This window comes from Euprymna scolopes, chromosome 21, assembly GCF_053919585.1.
Source record: "Euprymna scolopes isolate OS-2025 chromosome 21, ASM5391958v1, whole genome shotgun sequence".
NCBI classification, from domain to species: domain Eukaryota; kingdom Metazoa; phylum Mollusca; class Cephalopoda; order Sepiida; family Sepiolidae; genus Euprymna; species Euprymna scolopes.
Genome location: NC_136502.1, coordinates 115,823,522 through 115,847,346, shown reverse-complemented (window position 1 = coordinate 115,847,346; position 23,825 = coordinate 115,823,522). Strand labels below are relative to the sequence as shown.

General features: G+C 32.9%; 1 protein-coding gene across 5 annotated transcripts in view; it reads right to left on the bottom strand.

Annotated features, from left to right (window-relative positions):
• Positions 1–16,338, bottom strand: part of LOC145242671 (uncharacterized) — a 17,418-nt gene extending 1,080 nt beyond the window's left edge. Inside the window, exons 1-3 of one of the 5 annotated variants that reach the window (XM_080105800.1) lie at positions 16,078–16,335; positions 13,511–13,573; positions 1–2,435 (exon numbers count right to left, since the gene is read on the bottom strand). The exon at positions 1–2,435 is cut by the window's left edge and continues 373 nt beyond it. In XM_080105800.1, coding sequence (XP_079961926.1) covers positions 49–2,046 — 1,998 coding nt within the window. In that variant the 5' untranslated portion in view covers positions 2,047–2,435; positions 13,511–13,573; positions 16,078–16,335 and the 3' untranslated portion in view covers positions 1–48. Of the gene's footprint in view, positions 2,436–13,510; positions 13,574–16,077 lie in introns of all 5 variants that reach the window. The other 4 variants (XR_013862799.1, XM_080105799.1, XM_080105801.1 and 1 more) reach the window with 4 other exon arrangements.
• Between the last annotated feature and the right edge of the window lie 7,487 nt (positions 16,339–23,825).

Here is a 23,825-nt window from a genome sequence, read left to right as displayed (position 1 = left end):
TTCATTTGCTTTTATTTATAAACCAAATTTTGATCCCAATCACCCGATTCATATATTCATATAATGAGGCACCTCAGACGGAACTTGTGAGGTCAAGTCCTCATCACCAGTCTCCTCAGTTTGTATTTCAACCATTTGTTGTTGCGCCTGAGGATCAAGATCTGCTTCAGTAAGAAGCTGTGGCTCCTGTACAACAATTAATGTTTCTTGATGAGAATGATGCACTTCTTGTGGGTGCAGTTCGGCCTCATCCTCTTGTTGCTGTTGTTCCTGTTGTTGCAAAAGCAATTGTTCTTGCTGTTCCTGTAATAAATGCTGCTGCTGCTCTTGGAGTAGCTGCTGTTCCTGTTCTTGTTGAAGTTCTTGTTCTTGCAATAACTGCTGTTCTTGTTGCTGCTGCAGCAACTGCTGCTGATGTTCTTGCTGCAATAGTTGTTGTTGTTCTTGCTGCTGCAACAGTTGGTGTTGTTGTTCTTGTTGCTGCAACAGTTGGTGCTGCTGCTCTTGCTGTTGCAATAGTTGGTGCTGCTCTTGTTGCTGCAACAGTTGGTGCTGCTGCTCTTGCTGCTGCAATAGTTGGTGCTGCTGCTCTTGTTGCTGCAATAGTTGGTGCTGCTGCTCTTGCTGCTGCAATAGTTGGTGCTGCTGCTCTTGCTGCTGCAATAGTTGGTGCTGCTGCTCTTGTTGCTGCAACAGTTGGTGCTGCTCCTGTTGTAGTTGTTCTTGTTGTTGGTGCAGTTCCTCCTGCAGTTGTTCATCATGTGCCACTGGCTGTGGGGAGAGATGATTTGGCAGTGCATTCTGCGGGATGCAACTCAGCTTACCGTTGCCCTTGTTGTCTCGCTGGTGCCGAACTAGATGATCTTTCCGGGTGAACGCAAATCCACAGAGGTCACATTTAAAGGGACGCTCACCCGTGTGAGTTCGTTTATGAACCGTCATGTGGTACTTCTGCACAAACGCCTTGTTGCACACGTCACACACAAATGGCTTTTCCTGGGTGTGCACACGTTTGTGCCGTTCCAGTTGATTGACGCTGGAAAATGCTTTGCCGCACGTCTCGCACTTATGCGGCATCAACGCCGCATGTATCATGTTATGCATGTCGGAATCCGACTTCTCCGTAAAGGCCTTCAGACACTCTTTGCAGTTCAACGGATTCTCAGGATGCGACCGCATATGCCGAGTGAGATCAACATTACGGAAGAACGAACGATTGCAAAGACTACAGACGTATGGTCGATGATTGGCAGGCTGCTGCTGCTGCTGATATAAAGGTTGTGTCTGCACCTGTTGTGATGGTGCTTGATGGCTGACTACAGTTCCAGAGCCATTACTCTGCGGCAAAAATACCTTGGTTTCTTCATTCTGCGGCAGAAATATCTTTGTTCCTTCATGCTGCTGTAGCAAGACTTTGTGCTTTCGCATATGCTTTGTGAGTTCACTATTAATGGAAAAAACTGAACAGCAAATATTGCACTTAAATGGTTTCTCATGCGCCAGTGTCACTGCATTTGGAGTTGCAGGGGGTAACGGCAGCGTCACAGTTATAGATTCTGCAGACTGCGACATGGTCTCCTCGTGGTTTTTCATATGCCGTGTAAAGTCACAATTTCTAGAAAATGCACGCGTACAAATGATACACTTAAAAGGCTTTTCGCGTCGGTAAATCACAGACGGGTCATACGAAGCTGCAGAGTTCTTGTGCGTCTTCATATGACGAGACAGATTGACATTTTGTGAAAACCCGAATCCACAGATGCTGCACTTGTATGGCTTGATACCAGTGTGAATAGACAGATGGCGCTTAAGGTGAGTTTTCCGCGAGAAAGCCCGTTGGCACAACTCGCAGGCAAAAGGTTTCACAGCCTGGTGGGTCAGCTTATGTCGCTCCAAGTTGTCGAAACGTGAGAATGCTCTTCCACATGTATCGCAGATATGATGGCCAGTCTTAGGTAGCTGAGGAACAACGTCAGTTAATTCGTACGGAGGTAGGGCAGTAGTAGTTGTTAATGTTGTATTGGTTGATGTCAAGATATGCTCCATTGTCCATTGTAAAACCCGCAAAAAGAATTTTTCTTTTAAAAATAAATGTCACTTGGAAAAATGTCAATGACTAGAGTTACTCAATATGATTTTGTTTAAAATTGTTGTATAAGCTTAACTACTGAACTTGCGCAATTAAATGTTGTTATTTTTAATGTAGACATTTAGTGTCTTAGCTTTGCATAGCACCAGCCAAAATGTAAATTCAGTTTTATTGGATTAAAGAAAAAGAAAACCACTGAATCTGCTTAAATGTGGTTACCAGTCGAATGGATAAGCAGTCGAATCCTATGAAGTAATGTTCACAGATGTAAGGAGAGAAAGTAGGCAAGTCTCCTTTTCATTTCTTGCATTCTTTCGTAGAAGAAAGTTGAAAAAAAAAAAATGTTCTGAAAAAGGAAAAAAGAAAGAAAGAAATATACATTAAAAAAAAAAACGAACAAAAGACGTGTGGAATATTCTATTAACCCTTTATGACCTGCATGAACTAATTTGTTCAGTCATAAACAAATGAAGATAACGGCTTAAATAAAGTGGGAATTGATTCAAACATGTCTTGTACGTATTAGTTCAGTATTTTGGTAGATGCCAGATACCTCGAGATTGCAAGTGTCCATTGCTTACATTCAGTATACCGCCATCTGTCTCAGAGAGTGGAGGATTTCGTTTGTTGTCATAAAGATACTTTTTTCAAACACTATGGATAATAATCAAGTTTATGAAATGCGAAAATTCTCAGTGGTAGTTTAACTTTTGAACTTCATAATTTTTTCAGTTAGAATACAATCAGAGTATTATTACTCTTTAAATTAACTAAAATTAACAATAAATAGTTTTTTAAATCATCTACATCATAGTTTAACCATTTATGACCTGAATTAACTAAAATTAACAATATTTTTTTAATCATCTACATCATAATTCAGGTCATAAATGGTTACCATTTATTTATTTTTTAATTTTTAACTTTTGCTTACTTAAAACAAGGCATATTGTCATAAGTGCCTACTGTGATAAGGGCAAGATTAACAGGGTCGAAAGTTGGACAAGAAAATGTTTGACATTTAAGTTTCTGCATGTTTGAATGCTAAGAAAAGGCAAGCTGTCTGAGGAAAGAAACTATTAGAGTAGAAACTATTCCACCATTTTAGGACCTCTACAGTGAAGGTGTGGGATTCTGTTGATAGTCGAGTGAGTTGGGGATATTTTTATTGAGGGAGTACAAGTGCAGAAAGTTAATCGGAGCACATTCTGTGGAAGTACTTGTAAAACTAGCACAGCGATGCAACACTGAGGTGATGTGACAGGGATTGAACTTTAGCAGACATGCAATGTTAGAAATTCTTTTTAGCGGCATACTCTATGCAACTAGAGAATTCCATGTTACAAATTGTAATACAATACTGCAGTTATTTTATGTCGTAAACAAATTTACATAAAATCATTATCACCATGCCATAGTGCAGTGTCTTAAGAATTATTAGTTAAGATTATTAGTTGCATCCAAATAAATCCACATGTTCATGGAAAGAAACGTGGGACATTTTTTTTTTATTTAGAAGCGATTCCCAACCGTAAGTGTATTATTACTCCATGCACACAAAAAATTTGCTGCTATGTCCGGGAAACCAAGTTCTTTGACGTCCACTCTGGAATTAGACAGGGTTGTGATCTTTCACCTACACTGTTTAACTATGCCATTGACTGGATCAAATGCAACGCACTTGTTGAGTTTTCTGGTTTCTCTCTTGGCTGCAACTTCATCTTGATTGACCTTGACTACGCTGATGACATAGCAATTCTTGGGGAAACTCTGCTGACATCCAATCAGTCATAGACATAATGCACCACTTTGCATCTAAGATTAACACAAAGGTAAATGCTACAAAAACAAAAATTCTCTTGGTAGGATTCCTACCCTCCGAGAAAAGCACAATTTTTCTCAACAGGGAAAACCTAGATGAGATAGATTGCTCCAAATATCTGGGCTCAATGTTTATCACTCTAGATTAGTGGATTAATGCTACGATGACATCGATATCCGAATTAAGAATGTTCGGCATGTTTTCAGTTGTCTATAATCCTGTCTGTGGTCTCATTCTGATATCTCAATCGGCATGAAAGTTTGGATTTATCAGGCGCATGTTCAAATGATGCTTCTCTACAGCTGCGAGAACTGTGAATCTCAAAAGGTTGATAGTGTTTGACCTATCCTGCTGCCACCAAATTTTGTGGATCCATTGGCCACTTTGTCTCGATACCCAAATTGGGATGAAATGCAGGATCACACCTTAACTATTGCAACCCAAGAGAGTTCATCCACGAAGCAATAGCTTCAGAATCATGACAAGATTAACAAAAATGCTGGGAGGTCAGATGACAACATGGTCATACACCATCGAAGCTGACGTCAAACCTAGTTCCGATTCTCAGTGTCTGCTGCTGATGCTGGAACAGAGTGCCCATAACTATCTGGACCACTGCAGATATTCATGTGTGGTTTGCATTCATCCATGACACTGTGTTCTATGAAAGGAGCCAGTTCAACACATCTTGGGTGTATGCCATATTTTGAATCAAGTATTGATTATCAGTTGACTAGCACTAGATAATATGTTGAGATATATATATATATGAATTGTGCGTGTTTGGGCAGCGTTTTTTCATTTAAGAAAACATTGGTAAAAATAGAAAACTTCTGCTTAATTATACCGTTTTTATTTTTGCGATAAATTATATATGTGTGTGTTGAGATGATTAATCGGAATCGGAAAAATTGGGAGTTTTGGAGATATCAGAATCAGAAATTTTTTTTGCCTATTTTCCGACGCTAAAAATGATTCTTTTAATTGGCTTTTTTTATTTGATTTGGTTTAAAGCACAATCTTCTGTTAATAGTAATGATAAAATAATGAAAATCTGTTGATTTTAAACTACCAGTAAACTTCAAATTGACAGATCATCTCTCTCACAAATGTACTTTTACGTTTGAGAAAATATCTACGCATTTAACGTGTTTTTACAGTAATCGTGAAAAATAACTTTATAGTTAACCGTTTAGAGATTTATAAGAATCAGAATTGGTAATTGTATCAAAATAAGGTAAAATAGTGGAATTGTCCCATCACTTATATATATATATATATACACCATCACTAAATATTTAAAAATATATATTCTTCATCCTTTCTAAATGCTCGATTAATTTTTGGATTTCAAGCTGAAACTGGCAAATGAATTTGTACTTGTTGTATAGCAAAGTACTTTTGGTTCGTTTTAGTGGCATTTTAAGGCAATGGGTATTGAATAAAGGAAAAATATACAGACACAAAGTCATCTGTAATATTTAATGAAATTCAAGAAAAAACCTGCTCAGATACGTGTGTGTGTGTGTGTGTGTGTGTGTGTGTGTGTGTGTATGTGCATGTGTGTGTATTAGACAACATTCTGGACATTTTTTTAAAATTGATACAACACTTTTGTAAAATGAAAGTTGGAGTCATCATCATCATATTCAGTTTAACATTTATCATACTTACTAGTATGCGGAGAGTAGTTTTGAAAAATTGACTTCCAAACTTATCTCTGACAAGGCTTCCATTTATCCCTCTCTCTCTAAAGTTCATTCTTACCACTTCCTCCCAATGTTTTCCTTAATATTCCTATATGAACTGAACTTGCTATTTCAACTGTTCTACATGTACTAATCTAATGTACAAATCCAAGAGTTCTCGTCCATTCTTTCAACATGGCCATACCATCAAAGCCTCATCACTGTATATAATTCAGATCCAAGTGTCTCACAGTAATTATCCATGGTATCTTTCTCATCATTCCTCTTCATGCAACGCATACCCTTAATCCTCACTAGCAAGGTTTCTATACAACATGATACTGTTTCAACATGCTTAATTGACTTTGCTAGTCACTGACAAGGATTACGCTTCCTGAACTTGTGCAATGAGTCAGAAGTTGGCAATTTTAGCAAGAATTGAGGAAAAACAATTCATTCAACTGACTTAGTGCATACAACATCCTGGAAAGTAAGTAAACATTTTCTTACTAGTCATTGTTTCTTTTTTTGATTTTTACTTTGAAACTTTATAAAACTTGAAAAATGGTCCAACTTTTGCTGTGAACCATCCAAAACTTTGCACTGGCCATCACTAATCAATGAACTACCAGTTGGAGAACACTGGTTTACTAAACAAATAAAAACATTATCTCGATTATTCTTCTTCTCTTGAGGGTTCTCCTCACAACGTTTCTGCTGATGTAACCTCCGACCTTCTTTAGGTATATTATGTTGAATTTGGGAATCTTTCTGTCCAACTCCGGAGTTTGCACAGAATTTCGAATGAAATCCTTTATTTAATCCATGGAAGTAGTATGGCCTTATTTTGTCAGCATAGACTGGGTAGAAGTCCAATTTATAAAATTCACTATGTCTGTGTCTCCATATTTTCAAACTATCTCTTCCGAAACTAAAAGTTGCAGAGCGGCGCTAGGGTTTCAAAGGATTAGATTTTTATGGACCGTTCTTTTATGGTTCTTTGACCATTTAAAATAGTTTTTAAGGAATCAAAAATTAATCAAAATTTAAAAATTTGTTATACATTTTGTACATCCATCTAAGTTTATTTTAAATTTTTAATCAGTTCATATACGTCACGTTGCTACAGTAGTAACGTCACCAGCTTTGAATGTTACAGTTTTGTTTTCTCGCTTCGATTCTAGCTGATGGCACCCAAATACTCTTTTTTACTTTTGAAATCACGACTATCACTATATATGAAATCTGGACAAATTACTTGGGACATTCACTTGTAAGTTACTCTTCTGGATGTTGATGGTTCAATCCTCAGTGCGGGTGACACTCAAAATACAATAGCGAATTACTTAAGACTTCTTCAGAGTCATGGCTGATGAAAGATCATGCTACCTCCGTGAATTTTGAAAATTCCCGAAGAAAGATTTCCCCCAGTTCGACAAAATACACCTTTAGAAGGTCAAAGATTACATCAACCGAAATGGTGTGTGACTAACACTTAAGATAAGAACAATAATCCAAATAATACGAATTATTAATCATCTTAAAAAAAAAAATTGGAAACAAAAACAGCTGTTTCAAATCTGTTTTTACATCGATTGATTTCTATTGAACATCAATATTTAATTAAGTTTGATTTATAGATTTAGTCAACTAAGAAAGAACAAGTTCATTCGATAATCAATATTTTTTTACATTACTTTTTCGGTAGTCTGAGATTATTATAAAAATCTAACGATTGAATGAAGGTTTCGATTCTCATGAAAATTGAAAACATTTTCTGGTAAAAATAAAAACAATAATTTATGGCAAACAAAGTAGAAATAAATTCTTTTTTTGACCCGTATACTCTTAAAGTGTAAAAACAAAATTCGTTTTAATTTCAGAATTTTAGTTTTATGATCGACTGTCTTATTGAAACCATGCCAATCGATGTATTGGCTTTACCTTGCTAAACAGGCTATTGAGGCTTTATGTATGCTTTTTGGAAGAAAGGTGGCACGCAACTGACATAGGGTTAGTGGCTTTTTTTCTCATTTTTCAGCATTTTTTTGATAATATGGGTCAGTGGATCAACCACTCATCTCTCTATATTAGACAAGGTTAAAAAAAAGTCTCCAATCTAAGAGGTCCCAAATTGTCGGCCAAGCTCCAAACTCTGTCCCATCACCTCAGTGTTGCATTTCTGTTTGCTTTACAAGTATTTTAATGGAATATGCTCCAATGAACTCTGGTGACTCCAACGTAAATACACCCCCCCTCCCCGAATAAATATATCACTTCCTTAGAGATACATAGATGCCAGAGAGTCTTCTACTCCGATAGTTTCTTTCCTCAAACTGCTTGGAATTCACTTCTTATTTTCTCGACTGTACTAACATGTAAAAGTTTAAATGTAATGTGAACAGACATCTTGCTGCTCAGCTCCCTACTTAGAGTGCCCCTAAGCATAGTTACTAATTCAAAGTGGCCTTTTGTGTCTCAGTCACAATGTGCCTTGTGAATATGGATTAAAAAAGAAAAAAAAAATGTTATGACTTCTTGACTGTTAACTATACTGTAATTTTACCATATTTTTATTTTTCTTATTTTGCTTCTCATGGGGATGAGTATGCCAGACAATCACCCACAATTTCAGTCACTCCAACCGAGAGATCTTTTTAAGATTCTAACTGTTCCTTTGGGTACAATTGTTTATATTTCTCTTGCACTTGGCTCACTGAGTATATTCAACAACTAGTTTTCAAAATTTTTTTTCATGAGCCTGGTTGCCTCTAAAATTACTGGAATAATCTTAAGATTTCAAGTTTCTTTTCATATTGTACTTAAGGCCTTGATATTCGTTATCTTCTCTCTATCAGCTCTCTTAAGACTAGCATAATTAGGGATACTTACTTCAACTAGGATTGCTATTTTCTCCATCTTGTCCCCATATTACTATATCAGGCATAACAGCTAACAGCTCCGTTTTTTAGCTGTAGGAATTTTGTGTTTTGTTAAAGCAGCATACAAAAATGTGTCATTTATTGAACGTGAATAAAATGCATAACGACGGAACGAATGAATGACGTAAGTTATAAAGAAGAAAAAAAATTGTTTACACACACACACACACACACACACACACACACACACACACACACACACACACACACACACACACACACACACAATAATTCAATCTAGAAGTTAAATTTAACTCTGCTGACCTAAAGAAAATCAATCATTTTTGTTGTTGTTGAATCCTGTTGTGAGTAAATATACTGATCACGTGACTGAAAACTACAGCAATTTTATATCTTTATATTAACAAAAAATTGTGTAAACAACTTGGTGTGTATATGTTTCTCGCACTTACGTGATCTTATGTTTTAAACTTATTAAATGATTATTGTTAAAATTAATCGATTATTTAAATTTAAAAAAAAATGTGGAAATTAATCGATTATTTAAAAAAATAAATAAAATAGTGAAAAAGTATTAAAAGGAACTTTGAAAATTCGGTACTTGTACAGTTTAATCAAGATATTAAAAAATAAAAATATCGAGAAAAAAAAAGAAGTTATATTGTATGTATTCGTTATGGAATGAAATTCTCGGAAAAACAATTACACTTAATTTCATCAAGCAGTTTTTTTTTGTTTTTTTTTTTCAGGGAAAAATGAATTTGTCATGATACCGAGCAAAAGGTTAGATTTTTAGGAAGAAAAGCTAGTATTAAAGATGGGGAGGAAGTGTCGGCGCTTTAAATTGAGTTATCTCCCCGTGGCGTGTTCAAAAAATTCAAAGATGTCTGTCTTCAACGCGCTGTCAATAAAAACGTGTTTTTCCGTTGTAAAAACAAAAACAAACAAAAAAAACTGCTCGATCAAATTAAGTGAAATTTTTTCCAGAGATCTTCAGTCCAAAACGGATACGTACAATATAACCTTTTTTTGATATTTTTATTTTTTAATTTCTTGATTAAACTGTACAAGTATCAAAAACTCCTATTAAACAAATAAACGAATCTCTTAATGAAACCATTAAAAAATACCTGTAACTTTTTTCTTTTTAAAAGATAAATATAAAAAAATAAAAAATACTCGCATGGAGCTATTTTTAAGTAAATTTTTTGTGAAATAATTAAAACTCAAAATTTAATTTTAAGTTAATCTATGGGTTTGCTTTACAATCCACAGAGGTAAGAAAAACATTCTTCAAAACAAATATATAACAAATAAATGTTATCAAAGGCAAGATAAGTTACTTTTCTACCTAACTGGATATGTTTCTAGTGTTTTATTCAATGTAAAATGTTTATTCGGTTCAAAAAAACAATGTTGAACGCTACCGGAGAAAAAGAAAAAAATGACTGCGATGCCTCTTTACATCTTTGAAGTCTCGACAATCACTTCAAAACAAGAAATAAAACAAAATGGTGATAGAAACTCACCCAGTAAATGTCATGGTGGTAACATTCACTTTACATTAAATAAAAACACTATAAACTTGTTCAGTTAGGTAGGAAAGCAACTCTAGGTGTATCAGAATTTTTGTAGGAATTTTTGACACCCCTAACACGAAACTGCGAATAAAATATAAAAAAAACTCGTAATTTCTCTTTTTAAAAGTGGGTTGTTTATTTTCTTTATGGTTTATACTTCCAAAATAAACTATTAAAGTTGTTTTAAAAGTAATAGAAATATTTTTTTATTTAAAAAAAACAAAAAACTAATGAAATTAATTGAATTTTACAAGCTCAGTATTTTTCTATTTTTAAACTTTAAAAATCTATCAAAATTCTCTATTGATTTAATTTTTATGATATTTTCAGGGTCAATGTGAAATTTTATGCCCTTTCCAATAAACCGAATATAATATTTTAGACAAACGTTTTTTTTAAATTCACGCCCCCCCATTTTCAAGTGTCTATTAAAAAGTAAATAATTTACTCACCAAAGTTTTATACATCACAAATTGAAGATAAAAGATCAATAAATAATATATTCAAATTTAAAACAAAAAAAGTAGTGTTTTTTAGAAATTTACCTGTAAAGTCCGAAGTTTAAAACCTTTTTTTTAAAAAAAAACAAACAAACACCTGTTTGTTTTTTCTTTTGTTTTTTTAAATGAAACCTTGGTCTTTGATCCTTTAATTGAAAAAAAAATTAGGGCTTGAATTACATTTTTCGAATAGTTATAAGCTTGGAAAGACAGAGGGCCGAATTAATTCACACCTCCCATTTTGAAATGTCTATTAAAAAGTAAATAATTAATTTACTCACCAAAGTGTTATATATCACAAATTGAAGATAAATGATCAATAAATAATATATTCAAATCTAAAACAAAAAAAAGTAGTGTTTTTTAGAAATTTACCTGTAAAGTCCGAAGTTTAAAACCTTTTTTTTTTTTTTTTTTAAAAACCACGTTTTTTTTTTGTTTTTTGTTTTTTAATGAAACCTTGGCCCTTGCTCCTTTAATTGAAAAAAAAAAAAATTAAAAAATTAGGGCTGTAATTACATTTTTCGAGGAGTTATAAGCTTGGAAAGACGGGGTGGAATTATTCAATATTTTTCACGAAATTTCTGACACACCTAAAGCAACTCATCTTGCCTTTGATTTAGATACGTGCAAAATGAATACCGATGCTCAAAATGTATAAACATTTTGACCCCTCCCTTTACTTTAAAAAATCATTAAAAAAATCAGGAAATTAACCAATTTTAATGAAATTTTCAGTATTTATCAAATAATGATCACGGAATATAATGAAGCCATTATTTTTATTTAAATCTTTGTGGAAATGCAAACACCTTTAAAAGCAGGAACATAGAAAAATAATTAAATAAAAAAATTATACAAACGTTCACGATAGGATTGTACAGATGCACGGCTGGGAGGAAGAAAAAAAAAAGAAGAAAACCAGCACCACCTACCCCCCCCCCTTAATTACTTGGTGTCATCTTCAGACAGCCTTCAACTTTCTGACATTTTGGGCTTCTGTATGATTCACGTTTACATGACTTCGGTTTTGTTGTGATTCTGCAACGGCAGAATCTCTCGCGTTTGGGGGCTAATTAAGCTATTTTTGTACTAACAAGGTGTTATTTTTAATTACATTTTTTTTTTAATTAATTCAATATCTTAGGATTTTACTAATTATCTTTGAAATTGACTGAGAAAAATAATATTTATCTTTCAAAGGATTATTAAAATGAATTTATTTAATCTTAAAAATTTAGCTCCGTGAAAACATTTTTTATTATTTTTATTTATTATTTTTTTCAGATGTACAAGTATTTTTTTCCTTTTGGAAATTAACTTTAGTTTTTAATCTTTGAAATACAATCAAAAAGTAGTCGAAAACCTACAAAAAAAAAAATTATGATAAATCGGCTTTCAAAACTATGTCCCCATATCTTTATTCTGACATTTTTCTCCGTACCCAAAACATTTATTTATCATATTTGTTTCTGACAATTTTTTCGTACCTCTGGATTGTAAGAACAAACCCAAACTATTAAAATATATTTATTTTCATGTATCCGAATGTCGCATTTTGCATTTTGCAAGTGACGTCACCTTTTGGAAGCCATTCTATAAATGTTTCGACATTGACTCATTTAGACTACTGTTCTCATCTTGGCACGAAACAGTATCTGACGTCACTGAAACAGGAAACACCAAACGTAAATATTTACGTCGGTCGTGACACTTATGCATTTTAGCATTCACGGGAAATTAATTGTTTTGGTACACGCTGAATACGGATTGTGTTGAAATACTAACGTTATTATTTAAAAACTGACTCTTATAAAAATGGAGATAAGGGTATTCTTCTGGTAGGTATGCAGAGAAGGTGTACTAGTGTGTACTGTGCTGATTTTGATAGCCTGTTCAAGTTTTACGATATCTTTTGTTTATTAAATTGTTAGGCGAAAATACAGAATAGTTACAAAACACTCTCCCCTCCTCCTCATGTTGAGAATCAGATTCTAAATACTAACGCTATTATTTCAGCACGGTTACCTTCTCTGCATAAATACCATCTTTTTAACTATTCTGTACTTTCACCTAACAATAAACAAAAGATATAATAAAAATTGAATTTAACTTGAAAATCCCATTAAAAAAAAAAAAAAGAGCAGGGTCTGTATTCTTCACGCATCATTACTTTCATTGGCCTTCTGATCAAGATCAAAGTGTAGCATCTGTTCTTGCTACATTTCCATTTCTTGTTGTCAGTGGAGGAGAAATCCTTCACGACTGATGATTTTAATTTTTGTTCCTTTTTTTCCACCTTAAAAAACGACCCTGGTGTCCAACTCTGTCCAGCAGCGGGGAGGATCATTATTTCCATTTTAGGAGCGTTCCGTCCGCGCAAGGGAAAAGTTAAAGTGTCCTTTCAAATTTGCCGGAATGTTAAAATTTTAAAAATACACAACTGTCAAAGCATGTTCTTTTCATTTCGTCTTAACCATTCTCCGTTCCAACTTTTTCCGCTCAACTTAGAGAGCGGCAACGGGCAACGCCCATCTTGCATTTTACCAGCAAGAACTTATCTTTCCAATAAAATTTACGTGTGTCGGGAAACTACGAAATTGTCCATAAAGCATTAATTAACAAAGCATTAAGATTGTTTTCGAAGATCATTAGTTTTTATTTATTCTTTCCTTAAACGATAAAAAAATAAAAATCGTCTGCAAGAGTTATTTCAACTCCAATGATTTTTCGGAAAGCACCAGAAAAATAAAATGCCAATTAAACTCCGCCATAGAAGTATTTTATGTCATTATTAAAAAGAAATCGCGATAAAAATGAATGAAGTAATAATAATAATTAAAAAAAAACAACTACAAATTATATGATTTGTTCTTAGATAGTTGATCTTGGAAAAACGCATTTCAGGTGAAAACATTACGTACTTACGTGTCATGTCGAAATTAGTATAGATTCCTAAGAATTACGAAAAACGATCAAGTAGAAGAGATACTAAAAAAAAAAAAAAAAAAATTATTCACAATTATGTTCTGACATTTTGAGTTTAAAAATTGCGGACTTAATTTAAACCAAGGGAGATAAGTCGGTACTTATGCACTTATGGTACCGTGCTGAAATAACATTATTTAGAAATAAATTCTGGTTAATTTTTACGACGTGCCCCAGTATTATAAACACCCAAACCACCCCATGTTAAGAACAGCTTTTGGAATAAACACCCTCCAACCTAACCTCCCCATGTTAAGAACGGCTTTCGAGATTGGGGGATGTTTATTCCGAAAGCCGTTCATGGAGAGGTTTGGGGTGTTCATAATATGCTGTGGGCCAGTGGGGCAACATGAGAAGGAAATAAGGATTGTAACTATTCTGTACTTTCACCAAACAATTTAATAAACATTTGGTAGTTGTGCAGTGTGCACTTTCATTATCGTGCTGAAATAACATTATTTTGAAAGCCATTTTTAACATGGGGAGGGGAGGGTGTTTCGTAACTATTCTCCACAATTTAAAAAAAAGATCGTGAAATTTGAATTTATAACCTGAAAACACTATTTAAAAATAACGCGGTAACAAAAGTGCAGAAGCACCAAACAATTTAATAAACTTATCGTAAAAATTGAATTTAACGTGAAAATACGATAAAAAAAAAAAAAAAAAATAGTGCGGTGCCGTGCCCGCGGTGCAATAAGTCAGTTTGTCTTAGTACATTAGTCGCACAACTCTTCCACACTAAAACATACGATAAAACTCCATAATTTGATAAATTCTATTTTTACTTGTAATCATTTTTCTGTGTCGCATATTTTTGGAATTTATACTAATTTCAACATGACACGTAAGTACGTAATAATGTTTTCACCTGAAATGTGTTGGTTTAAAACATTACTCAAGCAAGCACAATCACCAATTTAATATTGTGTAAATTTAATATAAAAAATAAACAAGATGCATTATCTTCACATTATTGTGTGATGTTATGAACATCAAACATTTTATATGATTTTTAAACATCGAAAACAAGTGGTCAAGTCTCGTTTTTTTTTTTTTTCTTCAATACTTCGACAGAATTTTTTTCTCTTTATTTTTTGTTTCGGTATTATTATACAAACACCGTGACAGGGTTAGGGTTAGGATTAGGGTTAGGGTTAGGGTTTAGGGTTAGGTTTAGGGTTAGGGTTAGGGGTTAGGGTTAGGGTTAGGGGTAGGGTTAATTCGCTGTCACGGTGTTTGTATAGTTTTACCTTTGTTTCTTTTGGCGGACCTGAACGAGAATTACCTCCCTATATATTAGTGTCCAATCAATAATAATCCACTGAAAAACAACAACAACGAAAGCCGTTCTTAACATGGTGAGGTTGGGGGTGTTTATTTCGAAAGCCGTTCTGGAGGGCAGGAGGAGGATTCTCGTTCAGATCCGCCTTTTTTTTTTTTTTTTTAATTTTTAACTACCCCTAGCAAAAATTTTAGATTTAGTTCGATAAAATCTTTGGTCTGGTTCAAATTCTGTAGAAGCACCACAAAAGCAAAATATATTTTGTGCTTAATCACTCATGTTAGCGTTAGTATTTTCAAGTTAAATTCAAGTTTTACGATATCTATTTTAAGTAAATTGTTAAGTACAGAAAGTACAGATTAATTACAACACACCCTCCTCTCTCCATGTTAAGAATGGCTTCCTAAATAATAACGTTATTATTTCAGCACGGTAACATAAAAAAAAACCCACCGAATATGTCAATTTATGTCACGGTACCATATATTGAGCGAATTTCTAACAGTATTTTGTCTAGTTTATTATTCATAACACCTTTTCCCGAACTTACCCTGTTAAAGAGAGAGTCGGGCGCCATTTTGAATTTTCCAATACATCGGTAAACACTGTATGCTTTTCGAGCTGAATAAACATGTTAAATTGAATAAAAACACGAAAATTATATTCAGTTTTGGTAGAAAAGTAACTTATCTTGCCTTTGATAACATTTATTTGTTTTTTGACAACTTTTTCGAATCTATGTGTACAGTAATACAAACCCGTGAAGCCTAATTTGCTGGTGAATGTTAGACGATACAAGTGCCGGATTCCTTATTTACTGAACGAGCACAGAAAAGATGAAGTGCTGTATCGAAACAGCTACTACACTTTACTCCTAGCCAATATTGGCAGTCATGTAACCCGATTTATGTAAACACCACAAATTATGTAAATATTTTACATTTTATAGTTATTTTTTTTTAGGTCACAAGCTAACAAAAATAATAATAAAAAAAATCTTATTTTAAAATCATCAACAAAATCAGCTGATTTTTTAAAAAAATACAACTAACAACGCAGTGTGGTTTTCATTTTTGTTTTTTTGTTGTTGTAAATTAAAGCAAATCAAATCCAATAACACAACTCAAATATTTAAAAAATAAAAGCGACATTTAAAATTAATTATTTAAGAGCATTAAACCGTGAAACGTAATGCTTTAAAAGATTAATTAAGAATACATACAGCGAAGAAAATAAAAAAACAACCTCAAAGCCGGTTGTTGGGTGTTCTTGTTGCTCGATTGGAAATCAAATGAACTTATCCAACAAAGACATCATGGAATTCAGATATTATTAGCTAAGACATGGTAGACGGACGTCCCAGCTATAAAATCGACTGTCAGTTTTTCGTTTTGTTGTCTCAATTCCGATCACTTGTGTTGTTATGAACGTGGGAGAAAAAAACTGCAACGAATGGCATATAGCAGCCATTTTTCCCAACAATACCGCACTGAATACATCGACAAGCATTTTTTTTGCCCTGTAAAATGAAAGAAGTAAATAATTAAAAAATAAATCTATACTCATTTAAAAATGATTTTTGTATTTTTTATTTCCAAATTCAGATGTTTGCTTTATTATTTTTTTACAAATTTATATTGATTGAGAGATCAATTAATTATGAAAAATAAAACTGATATTTCCGCAGCAAAAAAAAAAAAACACTTCCTATATCGTAGCTGAATAAAAATATTAATTATTTTAAATCTTGGAGCATTTTTAAATTTACAGAAATCATTATATTGTATTTACTATTTGTTTTATGAAAGAAAAAGCAAAAATAAAAATCAACACTTTGTAAAAGTAGATAAAATTTCACTAAAAAATATATATATTACTCTAAATGATTTAGCCTCGTTCTGACTTTCATTAGATAAGTTGTAATTTCGATCAATCATGACCTTAATATCTTGCCTCCCCACGAGGGCTGAGTTACAAAGTCGGTTTTTAATATGGGAGAAAACCAGTTACATAAAGTTTGCAACAAAAATACAAATTCATAAAAAGCAACACCAACAACAAATAAGATTTAAATCAATTTAATAATATGTGATAAACTGATTTTATTAAAATGAAAATACATTTAAAGAAGAAACTTAGATTAAGTTTAAGGGAGTCATAAATAAAATGCCGTCTGCAAGATTTAAAGCAACCTATCATTGCATGAAACTTATATTTCATGTTTTTTCTTTAAAAAAAAAATACACATGATATCTAAATTAATAAATGAGAAAGTTTTGTTCCATTCAAAGCATATTAACAGTAAAAAGATCAGGTTTATTTTGTGGCGTCCTTGTTTGTGTGTGCATTGGTTTACCTTTTCTTGACAATGCGTGTGTATGTGAATAGCACTAGCAGTTTGTTCTATCGCTAGTGTGTAAGAATGTGTGTGTGCGAGATGAAAAAGGCTGGTCTTTTCACCTTCCACCCCCCTCTCTCGCCGGCCAAAACAACGGGGGGGGGGGGGTTGAGTACATATTCTTGGGGGGGGGGGGGTCCTGTTCAGCTGTGACCGGTTAGTGAAATCTCTCACTTTAGCTTTTGCCTACTTGTTTTATAGGAGTTTCTAACTTTGCGTTGGTTTTGAAATAGCCTTGTTACGTTTGGGGGGTTGAAACGATTTTCATTGGTTGAAAATGTTTTGAAATAACACGTTCCTGTGAAAACTTATTTGCTTTAGTAAAACGTAGAAGTAAAGAGGAAAGTCAATCCAAACGAAGCAAAGAAAGAAAGTGTATAACAATTAGAGCCATTTGCTTTTTGAGTAGGAAGAACTTTGCGATTCAACCACCATAATGTAACTCAATGATACACTGTAATGTTTTGAAATACTGTATTTGTTTTTGAATAGATGAAGACAAAAAGGTTAGAAATGGTGGGATCCTTCTACTGCTCCAGTAGATATCTCACTGCTGATGCAATTCTCTGCCTATATATAAAAGCCAGGTACGGCCAATGATGGAGTACTGTTGCCACATCTGGGCAGGAGCTGCTAGAAGCAGCTTATCCTGCCTTGACAGTTTAAAATAGACTTCATAGCTTAGTGAGGGATGCCCTTTTCTCTTCCCTGCAACCTCTTTCCCACAGAAGAGACGTTGCGAGCCTGTCTCTGCTTTATCATTATTTTCTTGGCAAATGCTCAGCTGAGCTTCAATCTATGCCCCCCCTTGCCAAACTTTCATGAAAAACTCTCGTCTAGCTAAAACCACTATCAATAATTTCCCACACTCTTAATCTGTGCCTAAACCTAAATATAGATTCCATGAACAAAGCTTCTTTCTTAGAACTGCACGCCTGTGGAACTCTCTTCTGATTGCCTGCTTTCCAGATGACTACAATTTGATTATCTTCAATTCCAGCATAAACAAGTTCTTGATGAACCGCCCCCCCCTAAATAATCCAATTTACAAAATTCCCACTACTTATGTTTACTATGCTATAACCACATTGACTAATGTATACCCATTAACCCTAATCCTCGAGTGGCCTCCGGGCATTGATAAGTGGTGATTCCTGTGTAAAAAAAAAAATCATCTTTCAGGAGGAAAGAGTTCATGTATGTGCACTGTACACAGGTATTGAACCCAGGGTCTTGCTATGATGGATTATATATCTCCTTAATGAAGTCAACCCCCCCCCTCAAGAGAAAAGTTTGGGTGTTGGTCCGAATCACATGGATTTGTTGTTGATACTGTGTCATGACTGGGACAACAGAATATTCTTTTTGTTGTTTTGACTCTCGAGTATATATCCGACACAGACACAGTTAATCAACCGAAAACTAAATCACTCTATATAAAAGCATATAAAATATCAACGGCTACACACTCAAGAGTCAAAACAATGAAAAGAATATGCTGTTGTCCTCGCCCTCGTCATGACCAAGGAAAATGGAAGTAGCCATGAGTTAACCACTTTATCAACTCTGTTTAGCTCGCCTGAGAGATTACCTGTGATTGGGTAAAACAGAAAGGAAGTTGAATTTCTGTTTCAGTCTATTGAGCTGTCATTCAATTGCAAAGCTACAAGATCATTGTAGCAACCGACACTCGTTACAATCACAGGCAGAAGCTAATTCTCTCGACTCGAGATTTGAAATCCATTTTCTCCCTGGCTTGTCCAATCACAAGCCAGCTCTCAATCATGTAACTGAGTACATAAAAGGCAAAATCTGAAACCCTCTTCCTCTTTCTCGCTGCTCTGTCCAGCAGCACACATTGCCGAGGGAGGGGGGGCTTTGGCCCCTGCCTGAACGTGAATACAACAAGCTAACAATGGCTCTCTTCTAACTCCCATTTATTTCCATGTGCGGTACCCAAACGAACATTCTTTATCATGCTAAAGAACATACACCGACACACACCCACGACAACACATTAATACACTGAAGACTTTGCCCTTTCTTTCTCCTTTAATTGGCTTCCTTTATCCCAGCGACTACTAGCTATAAACACGTGTGGACTGAGCTGTTTTCTTTTCAACAAGTCCACATTATATTAATTCTATCTTTACACAAGAACACTTCAACCTACTAATTCATTTCTCTTGTGGTCCTGGATATGACCTTAAACTATATCCAGTGGTGAGGCCCCAGCTTGCGGGCTTTGGGGAGTGTGGAGCCTCCCTTTAATTGCCATTGCTCTCAGGTTCACTCTGACCCGGAGTTATAGTATCTGTTAGGGTCCCAACTATGGGTTAAATAGAAACCGACTTGAAAACAACAAATATATTCTATTAAAAAATTATTCTTCAAAATAACTGGATTCGGCATTAAATAACCTGAAAAGGGTTGATATTGTTTTGAACATCGATTTTGCTAAAATAATCAATAGTATACTGAATAGTGTTAAGACGATGAAGAATCGGAATGAAGAATCAGAAAAATCAGAAATTTTGTAGGGTATCAAAATCAGTATCAGAATCAGTATCAGAATTAGAAAAATCTGTGCCTATTTTCCGATGCCAAAAACGATTCTTTTAATTGTTTTTTATCATTGTTTTTTTTTTTTTTAATTTTTTAAAAGATTCCTTTAACTCCTCAGACTACTGTTTTTATATTGAGTGTCATTTTCACATTGTTTCAATCAATGTAACCTCTGACCTTTTCCAAGTGTATCTGTTGAACTCTGAAATCTTTCAAAAGAAGGCCAGAGCTTACATTGACCAAAACATTGTGAAAATAACACTGAAGATGAGAATAGTAGTCTAAAGAATTCAAATATTGCGAAGAATCAATCCTTATCTAAAAAAATCATATTAACTGTACTAATGATAAAACAATGAATATTTATTGATTTTAAACCACAACTACTCCCTCTCTCAAATGTATTTGTCATGTTTGGGAAAATATATGAAAAAAATAGAAAAATTTTTTATAACTAAATGTTTAGATGTTTTAAAAGAATCAGTATCTGCAATTTTATTGGAATCGGGAATTTAGAACAGCATCGGTAATTGTGTAATGAAGCGGTGTGCTCTTATGGTAACATAACACATATGGGTGCATGCGAGAAAATCAGCAGCAACCGTAGGATAGCTGGCTAGCGAAAATATTAGCAGGAGCAGCAACCATTAAAGCACATATTCAAAATAAGCTAGTGTGCATATGCTGACGTCAGGGGAGGAAGAAGAGGAGAAAAAGAAAAGGAAAAAAAGGACGGCTGCCTATCGAGCTTGATCCAACTTCCAAGAAACCGTGGGGCAGTAAATGCAGATGCACCATATATTCTAATTCATACAGATTCTGTATTTATTATTAGAGAGACAATTCTCTATTGAATATTATATATATATATATATATATATATATATATATATATGTATATATATATATATATATTAAATAAAATAAAAAAAAATATATATATAATAAATATATATATTAATTCACTGAATTCAATTCACTGCCCGCATAGCAGCAGCCATATAACGCAATGGTTAGAAGCTCAGACTGTCGTCTGGGCGATCAGGTTTTGATCCTGGCTTGAGGTAGTTGCTTGTCTAGCCACACTGATGAGCTGTGAAACAGCAAAACAGTACTGTATGTGGATGACTATATATATATATATATATATATATATATATATATATATATATATATATATTACTGATTTCCAAAGTTTAAGCAAAACTATGACTTGAGCAGCATCAACTAGAATCGAAACCAAACATTTAGCATTCCAGCTATGTTCCCTACCATTTGAGCTATCGACAGATTGATAAGAAAGATTTTAAAATTAAAAAAAAAAAAAAGCTATGAATGAATTTGTGCATGTGCAAAAGTAATAGAAATGTCGGCAAGTTGAAATGAACATTTTGCATTTTAATTTGCTGACATATTTCTGTACACATTATCCATCCAAACAAAGATTTTACTTGTTATAAACCATCCTTGGTGTATGATTACTATTCATGTTGGTTTCAGTGTTATGTGACCAGTAGTGTAAAAGTTTGTTAGCTAAATATTTTCACACAGACATACGAACACGCAGTACTGGATAAAACTTTAAAAACATACAAAAACTCTCATTTTTTTCAATATTCAGAAAACTTTCAGGTATTTCAGATTCAGGAATACTTCTGCGTGCTCTTAGTAGGAGACCACAAATATATTTTTAATGCGATAGCAATGAACTCAATAAATTCGTATAAAGGAATTTTCTGTAGTTTTCACACAAATAATAAATAAATACAGAATCTGTATGAATTAGAATATATGGTGCATAGTTTTCACACAAATAATAAATAAATACAGAATCTGTATGAATTAGAATATATGGTGCATAGTTTTCACACAAATAATAAATAAATACAGAATCTGTATGAATTAGAATATATGGTGCATAGTTTTCACACAAATAATAAATAAATACAGAATCTGTATGAATTAGAATATATGGTGCATAGTTTTCACACAAATAATAAATAAATACAGAATCTGTATCAATTAGAATATATGGTGCATAGTTTTCACACAAATAATAAATAAATACAGAATCTGTATGAATTAGAATATATGGTGCATAGTTTTCACACAAATAATAAATAAATACAGAATCTGTATGAATTAGAATATATGGTGCATAGTTTTCACACAAATAATAAATAAATACAGAATCTGTATGAATTAGAATATATGGTGCATAGTTTTCACACAAATAATAAATAAATACAGAATCTGTATGAATTAGAATATATGGTGCATAGTTTTCACACAAATAATAAATAAATACAGAATCTGTATCAATTAGAATATATGGTGCATAGTTTTCACACAAATAATAAATAAATACAGAATCTGTATGAATTAGAATATATGGTGCATAGTTTTCACACAAATAATAAATAAATACAGAATCTGTATGAATTAGAATATATGGTGCATAGTTTTCACACAAATAATAAATAAATACAGAATCTGTATAAATTAGAATATATGGTGCATAGTTTTCACACAAATAATAAATAAATACAGAATCTGTATGAATTAGAATATATGGTGCATAGTTTTCACACAAATAATAAATAAATACAGAATCTGTATGAATTAGAATATATGGTGCATAGTTTTCACATAAATAATAAATAAATACAGAATCTGTATGAATTAGAATATATGGTGCATAGTTTTCACACAAATAATAAATAAATACAGAATCTGTATGAATTAGAATATATGGTGCATAGTTTTCACACAAATAATAAATAAATACAGAATCTGTATGAATTAGAATATATGGTGCATAGTTTTCACACAAATAATAAATAAATACAGAATCTGTATGAATTAGAATATATGGTGCATAGTTTTCACACAAATAATAAATAAATACAGAATCTGTATTAATTAGAATATATGGTGCATAGTTTTCACACAAATAATAAATAAATACAGAATCTGTATTAATTAGAATATATGGTGCATAGTTTTCACACAAATAATAAATAAATACAGAATCTGTATGAATTAGAATATATGGTGCATAGTTTTCACACAAATAATAAATAAATACAGAATCTGTATGAATTAGAATATATGGTGCATAGTTTTCACACAAATAATAAATAAATACAGAATCTGTATGAATTAGAATATATGGTGCATAGTTTTCACACAAATAATAAATAAATACAGAATCTGTATGAATTAGAATATATGGTGCATAGTTTTCACACAAATAATAAATAAATACAGAATCTGTATCAATTAGAATATATGGTGCATAGTTTTCACACAAATAATAAATAAATACAGAATCTGTATGAATTAGAATATATGGTGCATAGTTTTCACACAAATAATAAATAAATACAGAATCTGTATGAATTAGAATATATGGTGCATAGTTTTCACACAAATAATAAATAAATACAGAATCTGTATGAATTAGAATATATGGTGCATAGTTTTCACACAAATAATAAATAAATACAGAATCTGTATGAATTAGAATATATGGTGCATAGTTTTCACACAAATAATAAATAAATACAGAATCTGTATGAATTAGAATATATGGTGCATAGTTTTCACACAAATAATAAATAAATACAGAATCTGTATGAATTAGAATATATGGTGCATAGTTTTCACACAAATAATAAATAAATACAGAATCTGTATGAATTAGAATATATGGTGCATAGTTTTCACACAAATAATAAATAAATACAGAATCTGTATGAATTAGAATATATGGTGCATAGTTTTCACACAAATAATAAATAAATACAGAATCTGTATCAATTAGAATATATGGTGCATAGTTTTCACACAAATAATAATAAATACAGAATCTGTATGAATTAGGATATATGGTGCATAGTTTTTACACAAATAATAAATAAATACAGAATCTGTATGAATTAGAATATATGGTGCATAGTTTTCACACAAATAATAAATAAATACAGAATCTGTATGAATTAGAA